This window comes from Microchirus variegatus, assembly GCF_963457635.1.
Source record: "Microchirus variegatus genome assembly, chromosome: 17".
Classification (NCBI taxonomy): Eukaryota; Metazoa; Chordata; class Actinopteri; order Pleuronectiformes; family Soleidae; genus Microchirus; species Microchirus variegatus.
Window position 1 is genome coordinate 6,181,541 of NC_139818.1, and position 21,007 is coordinate 6,202,547.

The 21,007-nt window shown below is 41.8% G+C and overlaps 1 protein-coding gene across 1 annotated transcript in view; it reads right to left on the reverse strand.

Moving 5' to 3' along the window:
* ankfn1b (ankyrin repeat and fibronectin type III domain containing 1b) overlaps positions 1-21,007 on the reverse strand; it is a gene marked incomplete at both ends in the record, with an annotated part of 169,586 nt that overhangs the window by 18,921 nt on the left and 129,658 nt on the right. The window contains 3 exons of the mRNA XM_083903447.1: positions 2,469-2,676; positions 3,403-3,622; positions 17,148-17,270. Coding sequence (XP_083759573.1) covers positions 2,469-2,676; positions 3,403-3,622; positions 17,148-17,270 — 551 coding nt within the window. The remainder of the gene's footprint in view (positions 1-2,468; positions 2,677-3,402; positions 3,623-17,147; positions 17,271-21,007) is intronic.

The window sequence follows — 21,007 nt, forward strand, 5'->3', positions numbered from 1 at the left end:
TGTGTTTGTTTGTGTGTGTGTGTGTGTGTGTGTGGGGGGTGTGTGTGTGTGTGTGTGTGGGGTGTGTGTGTGTGTGTGTGTGTGTGTGTGTGTGTGTGTGTGTGTGTGTGTGTGTGTGTGTGTGTGTGTGTGTGTGTGTGTGGGCAGAAACACAAACAGCCGAGGAGCCTGACTGGCGAGTTTTAATCATTAGCAGAAGAAAGGAGCTGAGACTCAGCAGAACACAGACAGTGGAGTGCTTACAAAGATGACTAATACTGCATCATGATTACCACCCCTTCATCATGTAATATGTTTCCACTGGCTGCAGAAAACAGGGGGAATGTGGGGGTTCATCAACATGTGTAGATGAATGTCTTAAAGGTGTGTGAGGTAGTTGTGTTGTTTGGGTCAACCATTAGAGAAAAAATTAATCTCATGCTGCCTACTAATAATACTGAGTTTACTGACTTTTTCACCACATTAACATTTTGTAGAACTTCTCACCCATAGATCTCCTCGACCCCATTCCTAGAACATTTTGAAGGAAGTTCTACCTTTACTTAACAATCCCATATTGTATCAGAGAAATCTATCTTTACCTAGTAAAGTCTTTTAAAGTTTTCTGTGATTAAAGGCCTACTTAAAAAAAAATGTTCTGGCTAATTATTGTCCTATATCTAATCTGTTCATTTCAAAAATCCTTGAAAAAGTTTTATGAGGACTTTCAGGTATTTAGTCATAGCACGGAAACAGCACTAATGAAATTTACCAACAACCTTCTGTTGGCCTCAGACCATGGAGTGTATCTATACTGGTAAACGATCTCTGAAATGACTCAAAGCACTGTAGTTCATATGCCAGGACTGGAAAGCAAAGTTATCACCAAAAACAGAGAAGAAGACGTTGTAAGCATTAGATATAATAACAGAAGCAGAGACAGAATGAACCGAAAATAATGTCTGTTTGTTTATGTTTACGGTTTGTGCACTTTTTCAATTTTAAAAAAAGCAACAAATCCACCGACTTTCTGTCATCAACCTAAATACTTGTGCTTTGTGTTCTTTGATTTGCGTTTGTGTTCTTTGATTTTCATTTGTGTTTTTTTATTTGAGTTTGTGTTTTTTGATTTGCGTTTGTGTTCTTTGTTTTGCGTTTTTTTTGATTTGTGTTTTTTGATTTGCGTTTGTGTTTTGCACCTCAGAGCCACGTATTGAACGCCTCTCTAAGTATGTGCATTCACCGAAAACCGTTTCCGTGTGGACGTGCCCTTAGATCTGAGTGCTACGTCAACACTGTTGACCATAACATTTTATTACACAGGCTGGAGCATGTTATTGGAAACAATAATATAATTGTAATTATAATTGGTTTTCTTGCTTATCAGAAATATTCCAGTGTGTTCATGTTTATGGTTAATGTTCTTCCACACGGTTCAGTTCTCAGACCAATTATTTTAACCTTGTACATTCTTCCTCTAGGCGTTATTATTATTATTATTATTATTATTATTATTTTATTATCAAACTTGTTATTCTTCCCTTCTTGTCCAATAAGACAAAGAAAGTCAGTTGTCTGGTACAAAACAGATTTACTGACATCAATAAAATATTTTTCACATGGGAAATAAATAACAGAAATAGTACAAATAGTCCACTATAAAATGACACTATTAACCACTACTATTAAATTAAGTAACTAAGTATGAGCGTGAAATACAAAAAATAAATATAAAACATATAAAGAAAAGTCATCCTGGATGGCATTACCATGGCCTCGAGTTCTACTGTAAGAAACAGTGGAGTTGTTATTGATCCAGATTTGTCATTCGACTCTAACATACAAGTCTGTAAGTCAGCCTTCTCCCACCCGTGCAACATCAGAAACATCCTGTCATTAAAGGATGCTGAAACACTTGTTCATGTCTTTATTATATCTAGACTAGATGACTGTAACTCGTTATTATCAGGATGCTCTAAAGAGTGTCAGAAGAGTTTTCAGTTGGTTCAGAATGCAGCAGCATGGGTACTGACAGGATTTAGGAAAAGACATCACATCACTCCAGTACTGAGCTCTTTACACTGGCTCCCTGTAGAATTAAGAGTATAATCAAAAATCCTCTTCCTCACATATAAATATTTGCTATATATTACATACTGCTGACATTAATATTATTCTTATCCTCATTCATCTACGGCTTGTCCTTTTCTAAAGGTCACATGAGGAGCTGGGACCAATTGCTGATGACTTTGGGACAAGAGACATGTCGCACCCTGGATGTTATAGATTTTTGATAATGCTCCTTGTCTTTATCTCTCCTCTATGTTCTACTCTCCTTTCCATTCTATTTTCACCCACCTCTCCATCACTAAGGTCTACTTTTTTATCTCAATTGTGGCAATTGTATTACTGTCGTGTATGCATTTATTATCTGCATTATCACCAAATCAAATGCAAACACAAGAAGTACATTTTTGTTCTCTACTCACAGTGAGGACTCTCCTTTGCACCGGCTCGCAGTAGCAGCTTGGCCATGGGAACATTGTTGGTCATGACAGCAATATCAAGGGGCAGAAGACCCTCACTGTTTGGGGTGTTGAGGTCCAGTTCCTCCAGACTGTACTGGGAGAGAAGCAGCTGTACTAGGTCCAACTCCTGGTGCTCCACTGCCTCAAACAAAGCTTCATTACTCTGGAACTGAGGTACAAAGAGGTTTTCCACAATTATTGCACAATACTGTAGAATGTTGCTCGTATTATTTAAACTTTTATCAGCATTATGAGCATTATGATCATGTCCCACCTCCTCCACAAACATGCAGTTTCTGTGTCTCCCACTAATAATCTAGACCAGTGTTTCCCAACCCTGGTCTAGATAATAAGTTGAGCATCATTTCTGATGCTCAACATAAGCCAGGGATGTGTGTGTGTGGTGTTTGTGTTGCATGGAAGGTCTTGCTTTTAATTATAATATAGGTATAATATATGTATAATAGCTATTTTAAGGGAATTGCAATCTTGTTTTCTGCAAACTGTACATGTTTTACAGCAAACAGACAATGAAAATGATCTACACTATGTTTCATTGTCTATGTCTGTCATACATACTACACAAACACAATATCCTCTCCCTGCCCAACATTTTGCAGGACCAACAGATGTGCAGATTCATATAGAAGAGTCCAAAGGAGTATTTAAAGGATTTTTAAGTATATTTTCTTTTCATTTCAAAGGTAAACCCTTTCGCTCCCTGTGTGAACAGAACTGTGAGATGCAGCATGAGTGACACAGTCCAGTGCAGCCCCAGCCTAAGTGTTTGATCTTACTACCTGCAGCCAAGTCAGTATATATTTTCCTTGACTATTTTTAGACCACAATGTAGCTTGGCTTGTTAGCTTTTTTCTTTCATCTCTCCCTGACTTACTATGGTGGTTTTGCGCAGCCTCTCTTTGTGTCCTCCCCGTCCTGACACCACACTGTCCTCCAGGGCAGGGGGATTGGTGCCAACCCGGAACTTTCCAGACAAGTTGCGGTATAGGCGGCGAGCTGCACTTGGCGAGGACAGACTGGCTGTCTTGCGGGCTGGGACTGGCTGGTGGGCCTGGTCTCCCCTCATGGGTTGTGTCATTTTTGCAGATTCAGCCCTGGAGTAGAGACAGGTGGTTAATTGTGAGTGGAACATGACATTTCATTCAGAATGTAGACCATGTGATCACTTCTTTTTATAATAGTTTATAGAAAAGTCTCATGACCAACTGTTATAATAGCACCACAGGAGGAGAAGGAGAATGCACACGTGGCTTCACAAAAGTGCACTCTTTAAGGCAAAACACATTCACTCCTTCACTGTGACATGCTGCTCCAGTCATGATTGGATGACTGGGAAATTGGCATTTAAGTGAAACCTTTAACAATCTCTAACTTTTGACCAGATCTGATGAAGCCATATAGGATTGCAAAATGCAAAAAAAGAGTATATATATATTTTTTTTTAAAGGAATAATACATTCTTATTAAAAAATAAATGAATAAACCCTCAACCATCTAGGAGGCAGAACTGTTTAATTTGTTCAACCCTATGTGGCTTAAATTTGGTTACATTGCAAAATTATAATTGTGACAAGAAAATAAACATCATAATATTATTATAATATTTGTTGCTCTTACCTTTTGTTATTTTTTTTGTTATTTTTTTTTTGTTATTTTTTTTTTGTTATTTTTTTATTTTGTTGTTGTACGGCGACCTTGAGTGTCTTGAAAGGCGCCTTAAATATAATGCATTATTATTATTATTATTATTATAATTATAAAACAGTGCATTTGTACGTAGTTTTTACTGTTAAAAAAGGTATAAAGGGACCATTGGCCCCCCAGGAATCTTTACATTTTCAGATCTGGCCTTTCTTAAAAAAGGTTTGGACACCCCTGGCATGTTAATATTATTGAAAGTGCCATGTTAGTCTTCTTGCTTTTAGCTATGCCATAAAAGTCATTCTGCACTGGCAATATCAGCCTGGTAGCCACTTTTGTTCTGTAACACGAGGTTTACTGTAAAAGATCAACACATCTTGCATCACCACTTGCATCTTGGCATCACTGATATGATGATGATGATGTCGTCCCTCTCCATTCTGTCATGGGAACTATGCAGATGATGGTGAATTTTGAGGGTGAGTCTGGAACATGATGTTATCACGCACTCAACTGCTGAAGCAAATGTCATCAGGACTCTAAAGGCGATGGTGACAGACTCCGTGACAGGGCAGCAAGATAAATACATTCCTAAGAGCAAACTTTTCACCACCTTTCTTTCCTTCCTTCATCCTTCGTCTCCTAACATATGAATGTGTTCCACTTTTTATCATCTTCTCACCCCTCTGCAGATCCCGGGCTTCCACTCATTCCCTTTATCTCTTTATTGTCCTTTTATTTCTTCCTCAGTCTCCCCAACACCTCTCCTCTTGATGTGATTCAGCTTTGAATCCCCATTTTATTTCAGTATGATGTTAAACAAGACTTAATCTGAAATGATGCTTGTGTAACAACCCACTGGTAGCCTCACACACACTGCTAATAGCTAAGATTTTTATCAGTAGCCTTAGTATGCAGTTCAAAAGAAAATTGAATTTAGCTGTTAGACAGGCTTTTCTATCAGGAAACTGAAGTTTGTGTCACTTCATAAACCATTCACTCTTCGAACCAACATGGTCCAACATAGTAGCTCACACTTGTCGAGCCACTGCTGTCTCCTTCAGTGTTTTTTTTCTTTTTGTCAGATGTGGCAGCAGTTGACTATAGCAGCTCATAATATGAGCTGCTATAGTCAACTGCAATAATAATATTATTGTCCTCATGCTAAAAATGTTCTCCAAGACCTTTGGCCCAAGTGGTGCACACAGATCAGTCAACAGTGAAGAATTGCCAATACCTGGTTTATCCACACTTCAAAAAACCTGAACTATCAACCTACTTTTAGACAAATAGAGGTCTAATAAGTCCTAATTGACTGCCATTTGTGTTTTAAGCAGCACGTCACAAAGCTTGTTTATGACGTGCTGTTTGTTTAAGCTAAATATTATATTGTACTATATTTCCATCCATCCATCCATCCATCTTCTTCCGCTTATCCGGGGCCGGGTCGCGGGGGCAGCAGTCTGAGAAGGGATGCCCAGACTTCCTTCTCGCAGGACACTTCCTCCAGATACTTAAACTCCTCCACCTGAGGCAGGATCTCTCCACTGACCCGGAGGGGACAAGCCACCTTTTTCCGGTCGAGAACCATGGCCTCGGACTTAGAGGTGCTGATTCTCATCCCAGCTGCTTCGCACTCGGCTGCAAACCGCCCCAGCGCACCCTGGAGTTCCTGGTTCGAAGGAGCCATCAAGACCACATCATCTGCAAAGAGCAGAGATGAAATCCAGTTGCTCCCGAACCAGACCCCCTCTGGCCCCTGGCTGCGCCTAGAAATTCTGTCCATAAATATAATGAACAGAACCAGTGACAAAGGGCAGCCCTGCCGGAGTCCAACATGCACTGGGAACAAGTCTGACTTACTGCTGGCAATGCGAACCAAGCTCCTGCTCTGGTCGTACAGGGACTGCACGGCCCTTAACAAAGGGCCCCCCGACCCCATACTCCCAGAGCACCCCCCACAGAATACCACGAGGGACACGGTCGAAAGCCTTCTCCAGGTCCACAAAACACATGTGGACTGGTTGAGCAAACTCCCATGAACCCTCGAGAACCCTGCGAAGGGTATAGAGCTGGTCTAGTGTTCCACGGCCAGGACGAAAACCGCATTGTTCCTCTTGAATCCGAGGTTCGACTATCAGCTGAACTCTCCTCTCCAGTACCCTGGAATAGACTTTACCCGGGAGGCTGAGGAGTGTGATCCCCAGATAGTTGGAACACACCCTCCGGTCCCCCTTTTTAAAAAGAGGGACCACCACCCCGGTCTGCCAGTCCAGAGGCACTGTCCCCAACTGCCACGCAATGCTGCAGAGACGTGTCAACCAGGACAGCCCTACAGCATCCAGAGACTTTAGGTACTCAGGTCGGATCTCATCCACTCCCGGTGCCTTGCCACTGGGTAGCTTCCTAACTACCTCAGTGACTTCGGCTTGGGTAATGAATGAGTCGACCTCTGAGTGCCCAGCCTCTGCTTCCTCTATACTATATTTATATTATTGTAACTTGAAGTGACTTCAGACTGTTCAAACTCACCTGTATGTTTCAGCTACAACCTAGAAACTTAATCATATTACACCTATTACACTGGCTGTCTGTTTTGCGGTGTGTTCCATTTGTAGTAGTAGTAGAGATAGAGGGGCGGGGGGTGCCTTATGTGGAAATGCCCCCTGAATTCAGATTTCCAACTCAGAGCAACCTCATGTACCCCAAGATAGGATTCCAAGACGGCTGCTACCATACAATTACTGCTACTTTAACTGATAAAATCACTTTTGTTGTGTTTGTTTCATCATAAATCAGGCATACACAGCATTAACTGTAGACATGTTGCTATGCTGTTTGTGTTGACGTTGTTGTCTACTGGTATTGCTAATAATGGCGAACAATGGCTACCTCGGGATATGTTTGCATCCATGCATCCAATATTAGGATTGATTATAAGATGATCCCCATTAAGGTTAATTTAAACCCCCAGTTTATCTGAGACAAGGATGGGGTGCAGTTTTTTCAGGAAAAAGTAAAAAAGTGACAAAACACATAATGGAGATCAGTGACAGTGCCTCTACAACAAAGATTCAGTGGTCAGCATTAAGTGTGTCACACACACATGGCCACAGGTTTTTGTTTTTTTTGAGAAGTAATTTCAATCAGAGCTCCTCCTGCTGAAAGTCTGTGTGGTCTGTGACCCCCAAATCGCCGGTCACTCCTGTAGTGTGAAGTCACAGTGAATGTCAAGACTCCAGATCACAGGGCAGCACAATGTGTCAAGAGGAATGCACAGCACATTGAAAGTTGTACCATGGACCACCTGATCGAGAGATGATCGAGAGATCAGGATAAAAAACTACAGGGGCAGAGCCTTTTCAGTCAAGGACCTGAATCTCAACAACCTGCTTGAGGGAAAAATTATTTCAGAGCTGATGTCTTCTTTTTAATTCCTTTGTAAATATGTATTTTAACCAGACACATTTATACGAGCTGCACTATATACTATATGTCTAAAATTAAGGTGATTCCGGTGATTTTTTTTTTACATGAATGCAAGCAGCAGATGTTTTGTCATTTTGTGACCCAGTCATTTAACAACTGTGCTGTAACTCACTGATTACAATTTAAATCAATGTAATCATCAACGCTCAAGTCCTGTTCAAGTCCTGAAGTGACAGCCACAAATGTAAATAAAGAAAGTAAATGAATAACTGTTGAGTTAGTCCAGGGCCTTGTATCAAGGAGTATCAAACAGGCCAAAAGCAGATTTGTCAAGGTGAGAACATCTGTAGGAAAAATGTTATTTATACTCCCGCCCTGCTCCTCCATGGACGTGTTGGCCCACATGAGCACAAATACACACACACACTCAGTTCATACAACAGCTGACATTGTATACTTAAAGCAGCTCCAAGCCCCCCGCAACAAGCCTTTTTTTCACAAAGCCTATACACCTAAAATACCCCTGATCCCCATCCCTTCCCGCTCTGTCCCCTCCATCTCCACTCTATCCCGTAATAGAGGACTTATTTTTGACATCCTCGTGTTCCCGGCTGGGTCTAATCTATTCCAGGGTTCCAGATAAAGTGCGGCAGGTATTTGGAATAATTTTTCCATGGGCCTGGCCCGGAAGATAAAACAAGAGATATATTTGTGATGCGTGTGCCAGTATCCCATTTCAAAGATAAAGCCTGTTGGAATTCAGGCCTAGGCTTATTGTTATTTGCCTGAGATGGAACAGATGACTTTTCTCTGTCGGCAGGATTGTGCCCATCACTCTCTGATGACATTACAGTGTGTAACATGTGCTTTCAAAGAGATCCCGCATCCCACACAAGAGTTTGGAATCTCATTCTGAAAATGACATGCTCCCCACCCTACATAAAGATAAAAGGTGAAATATAACAAAAAACCTTATGTATAAAAATGTTTCCCTTACAAGAGAATATATGACAAAATCCCACGGACACGTATGATCAACCACATGAGGGTCCGCCAATAACCTATAGATCCCTTTGGTGGAAAAAAATTGTGACTCCAGCACCTACAACAACTGCTTATGCTGCAAAGAAACATAAACATAGATTAGAATAGAACGGAATAGAATAGAGATGGAGAGAGTTTGAATCAGGCTATCTACAAAACAAGTGTGTCTGTCTGTGCTCATCTGATGAGAACTTTTATTAACATGTGGATGAAAATCACACCTGCCTACTGCAACTTAATGGAAACAAAAGGAAATAAAAAAAATAAGAAATGCAAACAGTTGCCGTTGTCCTCCACTTATATAGTGGAGCAGATAACTGCTACAATCTTTCAATTTGTGATATAAGCATGCAAATTGGCACGAGCAGTCTCCATGGGTCACTTGACAAGAAAATTGTCAGAGACATTTGAAATTTCAAGATGGCCGACACCTTAGTGGAGCAGTTAAGTGATATAATGGTTTATTTGGTGATATAAGCATGAATTTAATTGAAATGGCATGAGCAGTCTCTGTGGGTCACTTAACAATAAGCTACCCACAGCTACGTGAAATTTCAAGATGGCCACCACCTTAATAGAGCAGTTTGGCTTAAAGGGACACTGTGTAGTATTTATGGGTTTGTATAACGCAAAATCCACTTTTTTATACATATTATGTGCTCCTGCATTGTCTAGTCGCTGTATAATATTTTTTGTTTCATTTTCGTAGTGTTTCAAAAAGTCATGTAAAATAACATGGTCGCGGGCCGCTGTTGCATTGCCACTGTTAGCAGCGAGACGCCATGTTTCTACCGGAGACTGTAAGGACAAACGCGAGAGAACAAATCAAGCGTCGCTTTACTTGTAGCGGAAGTCCCGCCTCCACTCTCTCCGCTTCGTCTGCTACGGTCGCGTTAGCTCGCCCTCTCCCTCGCCTCACGAACCTCATCTGCTGACACGGAGAAAGGCAACGAGGACGACATTTGACCGGCTGTGGACACTGTATCACTCAGGGAAGGGAGGGGGTGAGCAGAGGAGCAGTTCTTTGTTGTAAGTTTCAGCCTCTCCTCTAGATGTCAATATAAACTACTTACTTCACCTTTAAGAAATCATTTAGTTGGTGATACACGCATCAAAATTGCCATGAGCCGCCTCATAGGGTCATTAGACAAGAAACCACCCACATAAACTTGAAATTTCTATTTTCAAGATGGCTGCCCCCTGGATCCTCAAAATATATATATATTTTTTTTCATTAAGGTGTAGGCCCATCTTGGAAAATGGCCGCCATGTTGAAATTTCAAATGTCTTGGATAATTTCCTTGTCAAGTGACCAATGGAGGCTGCTCACGATTGTATCACAAATTGAAAGATTCTGACGAAAATAAGCACTTATCTGCTCCACTAATAGCCTCAGGTTTTGAGGTGCTGGGCTGCGAACCTCCCCAGCAAGAGCTGAAGGTCATTCTTCCATGAAGTTTAGAGACCACATCATCTGTAAAAAGTCGAGCTGAGATCCTCCTGCCACCAAACTCGACACCCTCCACCCCTTGGCTGCAATGCAAACTGATTAATATTAATAAATAAAAAAAGGAGCACACTTGAACCAACTCAAAGTCATATTTTATATCACACAGTTTCTGTTATGTTTGTTCTAAGAACCCAATGTAGAAGAATCCAGGCTCCATGTTTGGCCACGGCTCAGCCACACATCAAATACACTCAGCCTGCTACAGTGAGCCGAGATCAACCACTGAGACAATCTATTCACAAGACATCTGCATTATGAATTAGTATCAGTCTATTTACACAAACAGTCCTTGAGAAGTGAGTCAAGTGTAAACTAAGACTTCATATGAAAGACATTCACTTACTGTTTAAATACAAGTCAAGATGGGAACGACTTGTGATTGAAGAAAATCAGAAATAACTGGCACTGCAGAAATATCTCAGTTTCAGGAATTTCTGTGTAAGCTAAAAGGAACCCACAGATGCTCCAAAGAAAGGCTAAAAAGTGGAAAAGTACAGTGTGGGAAATGTTGCTTGGTCTGACAAATCCTTTCTACAAACAGTAAATACAAACATAAAGAAACAACAAATGAATGAATCCCATGTCCAGGATAGAGCTGCAACAACGATAATTTGAACTAATAAATAAAATAATGGACTAACAAAGTAATCCCCCACTTTTGTGGTTCATATGTATGAGCATTTATGTTTATAAACTAAACAACTTCAATGATTTTAACTTCTTAAATGTGATGATATTCTGTTTTATTTGCTCCACAGTGAAATTAAACACACACTGTACCTGACATACAGTAGGTCAGGTTTGCTTTACTCAGTTATTCTTCTTAAGACACTGCACTGATTTCACTTAATTTGGACAGTGGCCTAACCAAAGTCCAACCTGAAACTAACCACAATTCAAATCTTAATCAGTTCCTCTAAAGTGAGGTTCAGGCTCATTAGAACCAGACTTTGGTCTCCATGAGAAAAACATATGCACAGTCACCAAATTCCAGGGGTATAATATAAATGAAAAGAAGACATAAAAACAGCTTCTCTATAATGTAGAATATGGCTGCAACAGAACTGCACTACTTTTTTTTCCAATCATTCTGTTTTGAGTGTGTTTTTAATATAAATATGTGTCACTAACGTCTAGTGTTTTGCAGGTGGTGGACTGAATGAGAAAAGAGCTCACTGGTGACTGGATGCCTTTTGTGCTTATGCAATTAAAGGTGATTTTAATATGAAAGTCACAAATCTATGCCACAAGACGCAATTTGAGGTTAAGGGTCTTGCAGGGACACACGTAGTCCAGAGGAGCCGGGGATCAAACCCCCAACTTGCCTGTTGGTAGATGACGACCTCTGCACACCATTCTTTTGCCTTACCTCATCACCTATCATCACAAAGTGTGGGTGTGTGGCTGTACTTATTATCTATCCATCCAGATGGACAAAGAAAAACAAAGGAACGGCAAAGAAGGACATTGGACAAACTGCCCTCACACAACTCAGTAGAGGCCTCAACTGAAATACTGCTGTAAGTGTGGTGCAGTCCCAAAATAAAAAAAAAACAAGGCTGTTGCTGTTTTTTTTCGTGAAACCCAGCAATGGTGGACCTTATGTCATTTTAGCAACATTAGCAACTCTTGCTACTGAACAGTTCATCAAAAGCCACTTCCAGCAGCAGGTGTCCAGCAGGCCCACCATCCCTCGCCCAAGTGTTAAAGTGAACCGTAAGAGTGAGTGTGCAGCATCAGGAGGGGATCAGATAAAAAAGATGGGGAAATTAACACTCACTCACTCACTCACTCACACAAACAGACGCAAGCATGAACACACACATGTGCGCATGCACTCACACACTCTTCTTACAGCGTACCCTGGCTGCTCTAAATGTGGCTTGTAGAAGGAAATTCTGAAATCTGAGTCTTGGCACCAGACAGGCTGGAAGCAAGAAGGCAAGCTGCTGGACACACACACACACACACACACACACACACACACACACACACACACACACACACACACACACACACACACACACACACACACACACACACACACACACACACACACACACACACACACACACAGAGAGAGAGAGATGGAAGGGCAAAGGGGGGTCAGTACAACAAGAATTGTTATAGCTGTACCCTTTCTTTGGATCTTATCAGCTTATAGGCAACATGAGGCCCACCAGCACTGATCTGTAGCCCCCTCACTCACACTAGTTGGCATGGCAACACAACAAATGCAGACTTACACACACACACACACACACACACACACACACACACACACACACACACTGTATATGTATACACATGTGCAGGGCTGTTGTGAGGTCTAGCACAACACACAGTGATGTTATTCTCTCGTGTGTGTGTGTGAGACACATGCAAAAAAATACCAAAAACTTGGGTGACTATAAAAGCCAGCGCTAAGATCATTGGCACCCAAGTTATACACATGTGTCAGAGGCCAAAGTTGATCAAATCCTGTAGGCTTTTTTATTTATGCTTTAAAACATGAACGCACGCACACACACACACGCGCACACACGAGTCACTTTGAATTGAGAGCTGTGTGCATAATTAGGGAGTTGGAATGTGAAATGAAACTGTGGACAACAGGTATACCATACCATACCATTCCATAGTGCAAACTGCAACATGAAGACACTCTCACTGCCCTCTATCACTCCTCTAATGACACCGCTATTTATCTCTCTGTCCTTTTTATCTTCAGCTCTTCCTCTCATTCTCTCTCCCTTGGGAGAATGGCAGAGGAAGAGTGGGCGGTCCCCTGTATGTTTAACCTTTGAAGTGGGCCTGCTGTGCCAAGCAAGGCCTGCCACCTGTTGGTTCTGTGTGTGTCCATGTGTTGTGTGCACACAGAGGTAAATCTCTCTAATTTTGATGGGGTGGGGGAAGCGTCCGATGTTCTCAGGAGGGGGGTGGGGGGGGGGGCTTCTAAGGTGGGATCACGCTCACACACAAGAATACATACAACCCCTCCTCTGTCATACGCTTGGTGACACCATGTCTCCCACGGCGATTGTGGGTCCAGCCTGGGTGGCTCCAGGCCCTCTGTGTGTCTTTCAATGTGTGTGTGTGTCACACCAAAGGGGTCCCTGTCTGGGCCACCATATGCAATCCACCCAGCCAGTGAGAAAAGAGAGGTGGGGGCAACCCCTGGCCACCAAAGCCACCAGCTGGCCCATTCTCTCAGTCACACGCCGGCCGGGCGCCATGTTTATCTGAAGTAGCAATGGAGGCAGTTGGTGTGTGTGTGTGTGTGTGTGCGTGCGTGCGTGCGTGCGTGCATGCGTGCGTGCGTGCGTGCGTGTGTGTGTGTGTGTGTGAGTGTGTGAGAGAATGACATTATGCATACTGTCACAGTCATACATGGGCACATGTTTACTTGGTTTACAAACAACAAATATTGTTGTATTCATTGACAGATATTCATTGACAGATGTGCATATACTGTTAATACCTGGATTATGTGATTGTCCTTCCTCATTAACTGAGTACTAAAGCCACGTCCATGCTACTATGGTTTAATTTGTTGTCATTGAAAAAGCATTTGCCCCCTGATGAGTATTTCAGCTCTGTACCTGAAGAAATATGTCCATACTAAAACACCTGAAATTTACATCAAGTTAGGACTAGATGATGAGGTGAAACTCCTCATATGCGAGTTGTGACCAACAAGAACCAATCAGTAAGTGAATGTATGTAGGTCATTTTGTCATAGTTTTCAATTGGCCCCCATTTCTACCTTTCAGACAAACTCAATCACCAAAATTATCAAACTGTAATGGAGACAGCAGCATTTTCAAAATAGGGGCTCTGAAACACAGAGTTGGTCCAGCTATGGAGGTGGAAAGCAATTTATCTGAGAAGCTGCCAAATCTGTAAATGAAGCAAACCACTGTCTCGTGGGAGGAGAAAAAAAAAAGCAAAAGTGAGGAGCCATGCTAACCCTTTGACCTACTGTCTCGCTATCCACACACACACGTTTGTCCAGCTATTCTTTAAACACTGCAATGAGTTCCATTTATTTTGAAATTCCTAAACAAAGCATTATCCCTTATGTTAACTGTAACAGCTAATGCCTAATCATTACCCTTAACGTAACCAGTTCCTCTGGTTAAGGTTCTGCCTCTTGTCAGACCTCTTTATTATCACTCTCTCTCTCTTTTAGTTTCCATCATCATTCCAGTATTTCTTTCCATCGACTTCATTTTCAATCACTCTCACTCTTTCCTCACCCACCCCCCTCTTCTCCCTTCCCTCCACTTCTAGCTTATTTCAGTCCTCTCTGACACCCTGACCAAACATTTTCCTCTTTCAGTCACTCACTACAGAATTATTATCTCCATGAGTGTCCTCACTAAGAATGCTGTACAAGAATGTGTGTGAACAGAGTGCATGGATGTAGCCTGATACATGTTTTCTTCTTTTCACTTTAACACTCCATACAATCCTCGTCCACTACCCCCCACCCCCCCCCCCCCCTTTTTTCTCCAGCCCTTACCCTTGAGCTCATTTACTATGATTACAATAATAATAACACAGCCATTATCTTTTAGTATCACATTTTCCCAAGATCCTGCCAGCACACACTTTGATGAAGTTACAGAACAATTCTTGTGTCAGCCTTGCATATGGGCCTGCCTTGGCCTCCAATTCCCTTAATAGTCACAGTTCCTTTGGGTATCTGAGACAGATTGACATTAACAGCAATGTGTTAAGTTAAATAGACAGTAAAGTGTTAAGACAACTTAAACTGCTTTAGCCACTTGAGCCACTGGTACTGTACATGTCCAGCTTGTTATTGTTTTATGTAATACTTGCTCCACATCACTCTCTCTGATTAAAAGTGAGAAAGGAGGGGCAGACAGGGTGGAATTAAATATCAATTTGGAACCATTTATTGATGGATAACTTTATGCTTCTATGCTTTCACAAGAGGCAAACTCATTTCAGTGATTATTGCTTTTCATGCCTTTCTCAGGACAGAACATTCATTAAGGCACTAGACAGTAGGGATGCACCATATTAGTCTTTTTGCCATATCTAATATGCTGATATATCAGGTGTGCTTGAGTTGATGCAATATCAACATTTTTCCATGCAATCAATGCAGACATCATTTGTGAAAATGAATGTAATATTTTGTATACTCATGTCACAGCAGATGAAAATATACCTTTTCTTCATTGTGCAACATAAAAAAATAACATTATTGTGCATCCTTACAAGACAGTTCCTAAACAACAGAACTATATAATCTGTGTTGGCTTTAAAAAAGAGTAAGACAACAAATAAAGCTGGCAGTGGCTCAAATAAAGTTGTCAGTCTATTATTAAGGTTAAATTATCTCTTTTTACCAGTATACAAAGTCACATTTCAGGGCATTCCATTGCATGGCATTTGCTATTGTAGCATAAAGTCACGGATAGATTTAAGAGGTGGAGAATTGTCATGTTTTTATACTATGTCAGTCGCACATTGCAATCAATTATTGTCTGAAATGACCACAAACACATGGTGTATTCGACAAATACATAAAAGAAAATTATGACTCTATGAGTGCTCTACTATGAGTGCAGTGATGACACAGCATTCCTGAGAAGCATTGCTACTCCTGTCAGAAGCAGAACTGACCTTGTTTCACCTCCAAGGAGCATGACTCAACCCTCAAACGTTAAATGTCCAGTACCCACTGTGTTTCATTAACACCAGAACACATCAATCAAGGCCTGCATTTTAAAGGCCAAGCCCCTCTCTCCAGCAACATACCAGAAAAACATGAAGCTGTTAAAATAGAGGACCTCACACTGCTCATGCACTCTACTACTCATACCATTAACACCGTGTTTTGTGCTGGTGGACCACACATCACAGTGTCAGACCGAGACCACACAGTAGGCCAACAAAAGACCTCATAAGACCTCATACAAGGTCCTCGCATAATTCCATAGTACCTCAGAGAATCCCACACCTTCAAGTCCAAAACCGCAAAGTAACTACTGTAGGGAATGTTTTTCTTGACATAAAGTGCAAAGAAGGTGCAAAATCTACTGAAACCTGGTGAAGTTTTCTCAGTGATCAGAAAACTATGAGGAAAGTGCCAAGAATATAGCAGGAAATTAAAGGGGGGGGGGGGTTCCAGATGAACAGACGGCAGGATAGATGGGTTGATAAACAAGTGGAGGCCGGGCAACAAGAGGGAAGACTGGGAAGGATTCCCATGGGTGGGGATGAGAAGGAAGCCGTGTGATGGAAAGCTTTCAAACTCCTTTCATCGGCTGCCTGAAGACCGGAGCTTTACAAGAGCAAGATGAGCCGGCGCCACTGGAGCTGCTTGGCAATCTTCAACGAAACCCAGACGCAGAGACAGAGCAGGACCCTATCACCACTCTACTCAGTCTCTGCCCCCACCCCCAACAACAGGCCCCATTTCTCACCCATCTCAGCCTTGACTTTGTGCACAACAGACACACCACTGCAAGCATTAGTTGCATTTGTCTCTTTGTTGTTAGCAGATGCTCTTTGGAAAACAATAGTGATTGGTAAAATAAGTCAATATTCTGTTCCTGATACCAGTTTTGAAAGTATTTTCACCTCCTAATCATTACAGTCTGACAACCTAAGGGCCTAGAATGGTTCCTCCTTCCTGTCATTTGTGTTAATCATTATGTCACAACCTTCAAGACTATGATTCATTTCATGTGCTCCCTGCTGGTAACCATGTTTTCAGTAAGACTTGACTGTCTTTATCTAAAGCTGGTTCTCAGCACAGAAATGCACAGTGCTGTCAGCTATGAACATATGTGAACACTACATCCATCCATTATCAATGGCTTTATCCTCCATCCACGAGGCTCGTGGGTCACTGGAGCCAATCCCAGCTGACACAGGGCGAAAGTCGGGGTACACCCTAGACAGGTTGATACAACTATGCTTAAAAATCACCTAAAGCAGAAACTCTTTGGTCTTACCAGTCCACACTTAGAGAACGTCGCCTGTAGGATGGATGTCTGTCTGAGGAGGTCTTCCCTGTTTTGACTGGACGCTCTTTGAGGGATAGACGATGGGTAAATTTGGAGATTCCTGACTCTAACCTGTGGGGAAGAACAAAAGTAATCGTATGAGAACAAAAATCTGATGACTTGTTGGTCCGTTGTTCACTAATCAACGATGTTGTTGCATGTACTGTACTAAGAGACAGATATTTTGAGTTTACTGAATGTCTATGTCAAACTGGATATTCTGAAAAACAATTAACAAAGCTGCAGTTCTTAAGGGACACAACAGGTAAAAGAGAAAGCTGTTTTTTGTAGTTGTTTTTTTTAAACAATTTAAGCCACACATTTTAAGACCCTCTAATGTGCTGCTAATGTCCCATTTCAACATTTCTCTCAAAATTAAAAAGAGAAAGTGTAATATTTCTCATCTTCAGCCCAAGGCATATTGACAACACTTGGTGCTTCAGTACTCCTGAGGTTACAAACTATTTAAAATGTTACAATTAGCCAGGAACACAGAGAAAACAGAAGAGAAAGTTGTTCCAGTTTAGTCACTATTGTAAAGAGTTGTGTCATATTAAACAGCCATGAGTGTAGGTATTAGGTGAATGCTATTTTCGACACATGCTGTATTCTTTGAATAAAGAATAACACACTACCATTTTTATACTGAAATCAAACCTGTGGCAAAGAAAAACTGTGAAAGTGAGGATTAAAAGGGGATCAACATAAATGTGTAAAGTGTTGTTTTTCTATCACCATTTCACAGTGTAATTCAGCAATTACACACAAGAGGGAGTGCTCTTGTACTGAATATGACCATGGCTGTGATGCGATGGGCACAATGCTGCTCCGCCAACAAAATAGATCCCCAACTGGAGCGACTTGACTGTTACCTAGCAACACAAACAATGAGCATATCTGGCACGCTAAACAAATCCTGTCCACTACTCTGATTTGTGTACATTTATTTGCACGTTTGCCACCAGAGGAAAAACGTGCGTGTTGAGAGTTCCTTCGTGGTTTTTATGAATCTGGCAAGTTAACAGCTTGATCTGACAATTCACTGCTCCATCATTTCCTGCTCTCAGAAAATGGTCTCCAGTAACTCTTTACTGAAATTTCGGATCTGCAAGTATTCATGACACATTATAAGTCACCATATCGCACTGGTACCCACTCACTGCACACTGGGACTGCTGTGTCTCACTCACAAGTCTCCCCACACCAACACCACCATTTATAACTTTAGTTTCTGATTATTCTACAGAGAAAGAGCAACATAAAGACAGATAGAATGAGACTGACTTTCACCTGATATACATATTGCTAAAATTGTTTTACAAATAGGATGTGCATGTGTATTCAGCCTAGACACTAAAGCACTACCTTGCTCAGAGGCTCCCCAGTTCTTGTGCTGTTGGGATTCAAACTGGCAAATCTCAAATTCCCTTTCCACTTGGTCATAGGCTGCCTTTTGTCTGTGTCTGTTGAGAGCTGCTTTGGTGGTTTGTATGAATCTGGTGAGTTGACCGCTTGATCTGATCGTATGGTACGTATTGTTTCCTGCTCTCAGTGGATGGACAAGCTTTCAGATGTGCAAATAGACTATACTGTACATTTTGTGTTCAGGGAACATTGAGGATTATCTTGCTCTGTGTGTTTATATAAAGTAAATCACCTGTAGCCACTCACTGCAATGATCTCCCTCCCCTCAAGTCCCACATCAGACACTTCTTGTATGTCCCTGGCTCTCAGGCTGTGGTTGGCGTCAACGTGTTTGTCTCTGCCTCTGTGCACATCCTTGGTAACATTAGCAACAGTTGGTTTACTCCCATGGGAACGGTGGTTTACCATAAGCTGTCCATCACAGCTACTTTCCTCCTGGGGTGCAGATAGCAAAAGTCCTCACACATTTTTCCAGAGATGCTACTAGGGAAAGAGGATTTCCTCACACACTCAAACAAATGTTTAAAATTTTGTTTTAAAGCAGACCTAGAGTGGTCCTGTTGCACATATATGTTAGTTATGGAGGTCTACTTACATACATCAACTTGTTTTTATGGTCAAAAACCTCCTAGCTGCTGTAAACGAGCCGATTGAAATCCTCTTTTCTGACGCTGTTCCTGAGTCGCGATATTTCAAAGTGAACTCTCACCCCCAGAAGACAGAGTCTTGTGATTGGCCAATACTATTCAGCACATCCGCTCTCAGAAGCGCAGCTCCCCCCTCTGGAACGGTGGATGCACTGCTCCTCATTATCAAAACATTGTTTTAACAGTGTTAAAAATAGCTTCTTCACGACTGTCCGCCGCAGTCCCTTTTATGACTTTGACCCAGAGTCAGACCCAGAGTCAGAAGACACTGTCGCTCGTGAAACACCTCCACAACGGACCTTATTCTTCTTCTGTGGTTCAATGTACGCAACCGGATGTGCCCGGACTAGTGCCCGGAGCAGGACGATCTGCTGTTCAGGAGACCCGGTGTTTACGTAACCGGACCGGGTTTTTTCAGAGATCTCGCTGAGCCTGAGATTACAATAAAACACAGCGTTCTCAGCAGTGGCTGAACTGTTCGTTTGGAAACTTCAGGGCTTCTTAAACAAGGTAATGACGCAGATACACACTAAAAACAGCGTTAATTTGAACTTCCGGTCTAGGTCTGCTTTAACATTTCCCAAAAGATGTCCAACTATTCAGTGTATCACCACAATGTCACTGTTCGTGTAATTATAATAACAATAATAATACTAATGCATTATATTTGAAGGCGCCTTTCGAGACACTCAAGGTTGCCGAAATTAATGTGTGATGATATAGTTAAATGTACCAACATCATTAAACCAATTTTTCTATAAGCTGTAAGTTCCTATAAGTTATATAAATTAATTTCACCAGGTTGTTTACAAAAGAGCATAGACACAGCAGAGCCTTTAATATTTTTGATTGATTTCCCATCAAAACTCAGTAGGTGGACAGCAAAATCATACATACATACATGCAACACATTTGACCTGTCAGTGTCTTGAATGACCACAATTTGCCTCATGCAGTGTGGCACATCTCCTCATAGAGCTGATCCAGCTATTGACTGTGGCCTGTGGAATATTGGATCACTCCTTGAATAGTTATGCAAAGAGCTGCTGGACAATGGCAGGAATTGGAACCCACTGTCATACCTATCGAATGAATGCATCCCAAACATTCCCAGTGGGTGACATATGGTGAGTATACAGGCCATGCAAGGGTTGGAGTGTCCTTATTTTCCAGGAATTGTGTACAGAATAGATCCTCGCAACATGGGGCCATGCGTTATCATGCTGCTACGTGAGGTAACGCCAACGGATGAATGGCAGGACAATGAGCCTGAGGATCTCATCACATTATCTATGTGCAGTCAATAACATGCACCTGGGTTCCATCACCTTAGACCACTCACTTCACTCAACAGGACTCATACCTGTTGCCTGCAAAGTACAACACCCCGTATGCTCACTCAAGTGAGTTACACGACATACTGCAGTCAGGTCATGACCCCCGTTTCATCATATCTCTCAAGTGAAGACTTGGTATCCTGGACTGGTGTGGTTACACATCTTCTGCAGTTATGAGACCTGGTGTATGTACAGTGAGATTCTTTGAAACAATGTTGGAGGCAGCTTATGGTGGTTAACTGGACATTCAGTTCACAGGCAACAGCTCTGGTGAGCATTCCTGTAGTCAGCATGCCAACTGCACCCTCCCTTGAGGGAGGGCATCTGTGGCATTGTGTCGCATCAAAGAACTTCACATTTTAGAGTGACTTTTTATTGTAAAGCCGAGGCACACAATCAT